At 41.5% G+C, this 8,911-nt stretch overlaps 1 protein-coding gene across 1 annotated transcript in view; it reads left to right on the top strand.

The window, feature by feature from the left end:
* Positions 1–6,702, top strand: part of card14 (caspase recruitment domain family, member 14) — a 16,518-nt gene extending 9,816 nt beyond the window's left edge. The window contains exons 14-20 of the mRNA XM_080028948.1: positions 2,112–2,352; positions 2,647–2,710; positions 2,799–2,925; positions 3,429–3,593; positions 4,021–4,139; positions 4,579–4,694; positions 5,483–6,702. Of these exons, the coding sequence (XP_079885074.1) occupies positions 2,112–2,352; positions 2,647–2,710; positions 2,799–2,925; positions 3,429–3,593; positions 4,021–4,139; positions 4,579–4,694; positions 5,483–5,690 (1,040 nt within the window). The 3' untranslated portion in view covers positions 5,691–6,702. The remainder of the gene's footprint in view (positions 1–2,111; positions 2,353–2,646; positions 2,711–2,798; positions 2,926–3,428; positions 3,594–4,020; positions 4,140–4,578; positions 4,695–5,482) is intronic.
* The last annotated feature ends 2,209 nt before the right edge of the window (positions 6,703–8,911 follow it).

An 8,911-nucleotide genomic window follows, 5' to 3' on the forward strand; every position in this document is an offset into this window, starting at 1 on the left:
CTTATTCTTCTTTTACTGTTGCCTTTCTATGTATCAAAATGCTGTGAAGACTGCCAAGGCTCAGTATCTGTCTAGTGTTGTGTCCAACAACAGCCACAGACCCCAGGTCCTTTTTAATGTTTTGAATGGGATTATTAACCCCTCAAAACCCACTGGAATTGTTCCGAGTGTATCTTTGTGTGAAGATTTCTGTAGGTTTTTTATTGATAAAATTTCAAACCTACGGTCATCTTTGTCTGCTCCAGCCACAGATCCTAGTGTTTCAACCGTGTGCTCAGCAGTCTTTTGTGATTTTGACTGTGTTTTTCTGTCTGATGTTTCTAAAATTGTAGACAGTTTAAAATCTTCAATTTGTCCCCTGGATTGTATCCCAACAAAACTTCTAAAAGCTGCCTTTGTTTCTGTTGGGCCTTGCATTGTACATCTGATAAATGTCTCTCTGTTGTCAGGTTGTGTGCCCACTGTTTTTAAACAAGCTTTAGTGCAACCACTTTTGAAGAAGCATAACTTGGATCCCACTGTTTTATCGAACTACAGGCCAATCTCAAAGCTGCCATTTTTATCAAAAATTTTAGAAAAATTGGTGTATGCTCAACTGCAGTCGCACCTAAAATCATTTGATATTGGTGAAAAATTCCAATCTGGTTTTAAATCGTTGCACAGCACTGAAACTGCTCTTTTAAAAGTTTTTAACGATCTTCTTTTAATAACAGACTCTGGCAGCTCAGCTGTGCTTGTGCTTTTAGATCTTACTGCAGCCTTCGACACTGTCGACCACGTGATTTTAATTTCCCGTCTTGAGTCTTGTGTGGGATTACGAGGTACAGTGCTCAATTGGTTCAAATCTTATCTGTCAGATCGGTCTTTTGTTGTGAACGTTGATCTATTCAGTTCAAACAGTGCCCCCCTATCTTGCGGTGTGCCACAGGGCTCAATTTTAGGACCAATTCTTTTTGCGTTGTACTTGCTGCCTTTGGGTTCCATATTTAAAAAATATGGCATTCAGTTCCATTGTTTCGCAGACGATGTGCAAATTTATCTTCCCCTTAGTGTCAATTCACCAAACAAGTTACATCAATGTCTTCAGGAAGTGAAGGACTGGATGTCTTTTAATTTTCTAAATTTGAACGAAGACAAAACAGAGATTGTTGTTTTTGGCAAGCCCGGTCTCTGCAGTAGTGCCCTTGGTCCACTAGCGTCTCGTTCTCAGTCCTGTGGAAAAACCCTTGGTGTTTTTATTGACAGCTCTTTTAAGCTGGAAAAGCAGCTAAGCGCAGTGGTTAGAGTTGGCTTTTTTCATCTTAGGCTTCTTGGGAAGGTGAAGCGTTACTTGCCCTCTGACCAATTCCAGACAGTAGTCCTTGCTCTTGTAATTAGTCGCTTGGACTACTGTAATTCACTTTATTTCGGTTTGAGCCAGTCCTCAATTCAGCGCCTCCAGATGGTTCAGAGTGCAGCTGCACGCTTGCTCTCAGGAGCATCTCGATATGAACACATCACTCCTGTCCTGGCATCTCTTCATTGGCTGCCTGTTGTTTTTAGAATAGATTTTAAAATCCTCTTGTTTGTTTTTAAATGTCTAAATGGTCTAGCGCCAACTTATCTGTCAGAGATGATCTCTCTGCACAGTCCTGTCAGAGCACTGAGGTCCTCTGACCAATGTATTCTAGACTGTCCCAGGTCTAAGCTGAAGAGCAGGGGAGACAGAGCCTTCGCTGTAGCTGGACCCAAGTTGTGGAATTCTCTTCCTTTACATATCAGATATGCCACTTCTTTGGAAAATTTTAAATGTCTGCTGAAGACACATTTCTTTGCACTGGCCTTCGGAACCAGCTGAGCTGAGTATTTTCTTATGTGTTTTCTTTTGGTTTCTTATTTGTAATAAATGTGGATTATTTTATTATTATTTAACCTGTACAGCACTTTGGGGCAGTACCCGCTGTTTGTAAATGTGCTTTATAAATAAATTTGACTTGACTTGACTTGACTTCTTTTTAATATTTATTATGCACTGGCTGAAGAAGCACTGAAATTTCATTGGATACTTATTATGCAATGACAGTAAAGATTCTATTCTATTTTATTCGATGTGTCTCTCTCTGCCCGCTCAGACTATGAGGCTCTGCTGCAGCAGCTCCAGAGCAGTGAGACAGCGTCTGGAGACTCCTTCTACGTCCGTGTCAACATGTCTGTCCCCGCGGGGCCCAACGGGGGCCTGGCCGTGTCCTGTAACGACATCCTCCATGTGACCAACACGCGGCCCGCTGGCACAGAGGACTCATGGTATGCCAGCCAAGTCCACCCCTGTCAACAGCTGGACCTCCAGAGCGGAACAGTGCCCAACTATTACAGGTGAGTGGAGATGGGAAATGGGATGTGTGAGGGGGGGGGGGCAGGATAGGTCTCAGTCAGTTTTATTAATTCATCAGAATACTTTAAAAGTGAATTGAAATTCAGTTTTTTTGTTCTCTATAACGTAATGAAATTTTAAAATGATTCAAGTGGAGGCTTCAAATAAGCCCACTAGGTTTATTTGTCTCTTTCTGCACTGTATTCATTTTTTGTTGTTGTCATTCTGGATTGTGTCAATAAAAGAACCTATTTCTTAAAAAACCTGAATCTATTCATGATTTTCCGATGCCACAGGGCACAGCGTCTTCTGATTCGAGCGATAGAAGACATGAGCTTTCAGACAAAGAAGTCTCCAAAGGTGAGAATAATCTACACTACTACTGCCACACATTCTGACCCCTATTCAAAGTGTTCACTGTGCTAAGTCGGTCGTCCTCCTTTACCAGGCATGTGCATGGCGCGGGGTGACAGAGAACAAGGAGAAGGCGGTGAGGATTGTCAGCACGGGGCGCCAGGGCAGGAACCCACTGTGGGTCAGTGTGGAAGATGAGAAGACCAAGAGCATGGATTCAGGTACAGTAGCCTCTTGCAGCACACTCACAAAACACACAATATGTTGCTCTAATGCCTCTTAAAGGTGGAGACAGTGATTCTGGAGAATGCTTGTTGTGAAAATCACTTTTTGTATAATATATAGAATCATTTTTCACAATCCACTACCTGTCCGTAAAAATCCGGTGTTATTGTAACACTGCCTAGGCTCTGAAAATGGGTATATTGCTGCTAGCTATGGTTGTTTCTTTGATTACATACCCTTTGTTTACATAGCTATTACAGAGCCTAGGCTGGGTAGTAACACCAGAACGCACACACATATATGGACAGGTGGACTGTGAGGAGATATTCACTGATTTTGACAAAAGAAAATCCTTTTGACAACAAGAGTGCTTGTTGTCAAAAGGATTGGAGAATCACTGACTCCACCTTTAAAGCTGCTGTTTGATTAAAACTTTTAATAATTTTTTTTAATTGAAAAATTCTTACAGTTCTCACAGTGTACTTCATTTCCTATCTAGGTGATACATCGGCACCCAAAAGTTGTGTATCCCTCATGCCCTACACCCTGGTCACCAGCTACTACCCACCTATCTGCAGGCCTGTGCTGCTGCTGCCCACTGTGTTGGGACGCGTCCTGGATAAGAAGCTGGCAGGCTGGCAGGGCTTTCAGCTCTGTGAGCCAGGTAAGAAATACTGTGCTGTCATAGGCTGAAAAAAAATCCCCTGTGCACTTGCCTGGGCTCTGTAAACGTACATGTTGCTAGTTATGTTGCGCACCCTTCGTTCACATACAAGTTTACAGAGCCCACGCTGTGTGTGTCACCACCAGATTATAATGTTCAGTGAACTCACAGTACGAACAGGTAGTGGATCATGAGGAGATGATCACAGATTTTGAGAAATAAGTTATTTTGACTAAACAAAAGGAATTCTCTAGAATCACTTACTCCACCTTTAATGTAGGATTGCCCCCCCCCCCCCCCCACCCCTCTACTCTACATCTGGTATGCCTGTGTGTGAATGAATGGAACCTGGAACCCTGTAAAGTGCTTTGAGTTGAATATAAAAGCGCTACATAAATCCAATCCATTATGATTATTATTATTCCAGAGGTGCTGAGCCCCAGTGAGCATGCTGCCCGGCTGCAGAGGGCTGAGATCCTGGAGGAGTGTGAGCAGGGACCAGACCACAGCTACACCCTCCAGGGGGTCGAGAAGATCATGAAGAAGGTCAGTCAAATGAAAGACAAAAACAGACGTCTCAGAAGGACCACAGCGGATGTATTTAATCAAACACTCTGCAGCCAGTTGATGTGTTTAAATCAGCAACAAACAAACAAAAAGCATTTAACATGATTTTATTAGTCTGCATTCATCTATGAATTAAGAATACATCACAGAATACTGGGGCCCAATTCACCTGCCCAACTTGAAAAAAATCATATGTATTTTTTTTTTTGCTGATGGAAACATGAAAATAAAGTGGAATTATGACTGAAATATTTCCAGATTGATGCAATCATACAAACTTCATCAAATGTACTTTAACAAATCATTACACCTTCACAATATATATTACATTTGATGGCACTGCTCTTAAATCATGCTAATTTAAAAGTCCTTTTTTTTCAACCCTTATACACCATGTATTTTCCTCCTGGTCCCTCAGGGGATTCACTGTGTGCTGCCTTTGGGACTGGACTGTGTGCGTCGGCTGCACCGCTCAAAGATCTTCCCTATCATCATCTTCATTGGCCAGTCTGCACGTAGCGCACGGAAACTGAGGTAAACTCCCTTTCAACCCCCTCAATGAACAGCCTTAAACCTCTGGTGACCAGCTTTGATGTTTTAGTTTGAATAAGCAATAGCATGAGAACAGAAACACATTTCAACTTTTTCAACTGAAGGGAAAAATCAACAACACAATGTTATGTCTTTGTATGCCTACAATGTGGTCAGGTCCGTCGATACCGCTGTCACTGGAAAAACTGGTATCTGGTCCTCTGCTACGAGGGTGTTCTCCTTGTTGACAATAATTGACAGTTCAAACTATGACTTGAGAGAAACCTGTGCCTCCGGGGCCGGAAACAAAACTTAATGCTTAATGTTGACATTTTAGAGAACTGAATCATTTGGCACGTCAAACTCAACCGCAGCTGTAAATCAATCAGTTAAAGCTACAGTGTGTCACTTCTGTCGCCCCCATGAGGAATTCAGAGTAATTAGATTTAGATATAGATATGCTGATAGGCTTCATTAACTTTGTGTCAACTCTGTTGGCGATGGCTTGAATGTAACCAACATTCATTTAAATGAAAAAAGTTACTCACTGTAGCTTTAATATATGTGACGGTGTCTACCTTTGGACTGTTGTGGACAAAAAATAATAATCCACAACCAAACCACCAAATAAATAAATAAACAAACAAACAAACAAACAAACAAACAAACACATAAATAAATAAACAAACAACCAAATAAATAAATAAATAAACAAACAAATAAATAAATAAATAGGTCCGTAAATTATTTTTTGTTGTTTATTTTACTTCCATTCTTTTCCCACCCTGCAGGTCAAAGCTGCAGCGCGTGGGCCGGTCGGAGGAGCAGCTGCTGGCATGCTCCAGGAGCGAGGAGCCTCTGCTGGACAAACTGCCCTGTCTGTACCACAGTGTAGCGCCAGACTCCTGGAGCGACCACAACACACTGCTCAACAGCCTGCGCTCCGTCATCTGGGAGGAACAGAAGAAGATCGTCTGGGTAGAGCCGGACCTGTGGTGAAACACGCAGGAGAGGCAACACAACGCAATCTTCAAATACACACAGAATATATACAGGGTTCCCACGCTCATCAAAATTCTCTGATACGTTATGAAGTTTGAAAAAAATTAACTGTTTTCCAGGCCCTGAAAAATAGTTTGGAATTAACTGAATGCTTAGGAAAAGGTTTTGGATTATTTTTTTTTCGCTAGTGTTTTAAGGGTTCCTTCACACTAGGCCATCTGTACGGTGCGGGCCCTAAAGTCTAGTTCCTTTGACCAGTGTGAGTGCTTCGCTCAGTACTCAAGCACGGTACATATCCTCTGCTCTGGCACAGTTGGGAGAGGTGTGCTTGGGCCCAGTACGTCCATGGGAGAATTGGACATTTTGAAAAACTTTTGTAGGGGCGCATGTGGTGGTGTAGTGGTAAGAAGCAATCGTGCCTAGCCCTCGGATCTTTTGAAAATGAATTTGTAAAAATGTGTTGGAACCCTGAATATACCAATAATAGGGAGTATGATTTATCCAAGGGCTTCTTGTCAACATGATCGAATGTTGAGATTCTATAAGAAGAGTATAAAACAAGCTTTACAAGAAGTCATTTTGTAAACAGGTGTATGTATCAATGATACTTAAGAGTAACTTGGTTTAACGGAGGACTCTCATGTGCTACTATATACACAGTATAGTGTATGTTTAAAGAGTTTATGAAGCCATATCACTATTTTCTCTTACCAGAAATATATTCGACATGGTGCTGCCTCCCTTTACGAGGCATTTGTTGGAAGCAAACTCATGTGACGTGTCATTAAACCCCACTGTAGTGACGGCTTGATTTGACCTTATCTCTACAATAAATTGATGATCATTTGCTAATATGAGAAATCTGTGTCCTGTATGTGGGGTTTATGACGGGGTTCTTACTGCACTTCTTCTTCAAGGGAGCTCTTCTCTTCTCCTGGCAGATGGTGTTATGAAGTTATGCTGAATAATGTTCTGGCTCAAGTGTGTCTCCCTCCTGTCCACACTAATAAAAACGATGTCGCAATATTCAATTGTTTGATTTCATTTGTCAAGTTCTAAGCTAATCATTTTCATGTGGCAACATGTAGGTATTGCGTTACTATTTTGGATAAACTGTTAAACATCTTACTTGAGCTGAGTGCGATCAATTCGTCTTTTGTTATTAACTCAGTGAGAATATAAAAGTTTGATTCATTTTAAGTTTAAACTTTAGAAATACATGCTAAAGGTTGTTACCAACTTTTGTCACCTCCCCCTTCACATGATGTAACAATACTTTACTGACTCTGGCTCACAAATGACTCCAACAATAGAAGCTACTCTACACCATATGTTTATTAAAGGGATTTTCTCAAGTGGAAGTCACTAAATTCAACTTAGTTTAAAAACAAAATCACAACTAACGAGGTAACTGGAATTATTCAAGTTGTTTTAAGTTGACTCACATTTAAAATGCAGCAGAGAAGCTACGTTGAATCAACTGGTGATGTTTGGAAATGTATGCTTTGAACATATACTGTATATATAAAATACAAATGTCTGTAATGCTGTGCTTTAAGCATAGCATCACACACATTTGTATTTTTTAGTACATCAAAAGAATAAGAGATTTGATTTTTCCTTCAAGATTTGCTCATCTTTCGTTTCAAGAAGCCGTTACTGATCGACAATTATCATAAAGCATGAAGAGCTGCAGTGACCATTAGCGTCCATAGGGGGGAGCCAGAGAGAAGTGAATGTAGGTAGATGGGAGGGAGTGGTTGAGCGAGGAAGACAGGGTTCCTACTGAGAGAGGGAAGATCAGGGAGAGATGATGAGCACTTTGATTTCTTACCACAACCCCATCATCACCACCGTCTTTCATCAGACGGTCATGCTGTTTTCGTTGGCTTATTCCCAGCTCTTGATTTGACTGTCTGTGTGTGTGTGTGTGTGTGTGTGTGTGTGTGTGTGTGTGTGTGTGTGTGTCTGTGTGTCTGTGTGTAGTGCAGCAGAAAACAAGAGGAATCAATGCTCCCAACCCCCTACACCCCCTACTCCATTTCTTCCCTGTTTTTTTTATTCATCTATATCCAGCGGTGATTATTGACTGGATCTGAAGACTTCCAGTGAATCAATTTCCTCTTCTCTTGGAAGACGTTTTTTGGCTCCATCAGGATCCAAAACCCCTAAACCCTCCCCGCTGCAGTTGCCGGGAAACCACACCAGTGATTTGTGTGTTGTCAGAGTGCATTATAGACAGTGGCATGAAGAGAGAGAGACAGAGAGAGAGAGAGAGAGAGACCATGGCTGGTGAAAGAGTGAAGAAGGATGAGAGAGTGGGTTCAAGAATAGAAAACGATTACATGCACATCTACTCCGGCTCTCTCTCTCTTGTTCCGTCTCTCAAAAAAAAAACACACACACACACACACACACACAACAAACAGCATTCTGTACTGTATAGGGCTCGATTAACATGCTTTGATCCCCACGTCTCTCGCTCTTCCTCTCCTTTGCTCGCTCTACTCTCGTATTTTAACTGGGTTGGGTTTCAGCTTTTGGGATTAAAGGAATGAAGAATGCGTTTGGCAGCAGAAATCCTTGCAGTAAATATTTGATGTTTAATTGATGGAGTTTGGATGTCAGAGCAGAAAGCTTGTTGTTTGCAATTACCCTAAATCACTGTGCATGTGTGTGTGTGTGTGTGTTTGTGTGTGTGTGTGTGTGTGTGTGTGCGTGCGTGTGTGTGCGTGTGTGTGTGTGTGTGTGTGTGTGTGTGTGTGTGTGTGTGTGTGTGTGTGTGTGTGAGAGAGAGAGAGAGTGTGTGTGTCTGTGTGAAATTTGAAGTCAAGAGCTGTGTCTTTGTGTACTGCAAGTGGGGAGGATTTCATATGGTCAGAAATGCCTCGCACTGCCAAATTCCTCTCTCCACGGTGTGAGAGTAAAACTGTCACATTCATTCAAAACAGTAGGGCCATCATCAGTTCTGATCTACAGTGCATTGCTCCTAACTACAACTACAACTAGCCTACTAACATTAACATTTCTTAACCTAGAGTAACATTATTGCAATAGTGGCTCTTGTAGAATTGTTCCAGTGCAGTGCCATTCAAAATGACTTATGTCTCATGTTGAGAGTTTTTTTTCTCCCGATATCTGTAAAATATAGGCCTACAGATTAACAGCAATCATAAAAATGCCATCAATAAAACATTTTCAATTTTCTTCAAGTGTGT

This window comes from Ammodytes marinus (assembly GCF_949987685.1).
Source record: "Ammodytes marinus genome assembly, chromosome: 6".
In the NCBI taxonomy this organism is placed as follows: Eukaryota; Metazoa; Chordata; class Actinopteri; order Uranoscopiformes; family Ammodytidae; genus Ammodytes; species Ammodytes marinus.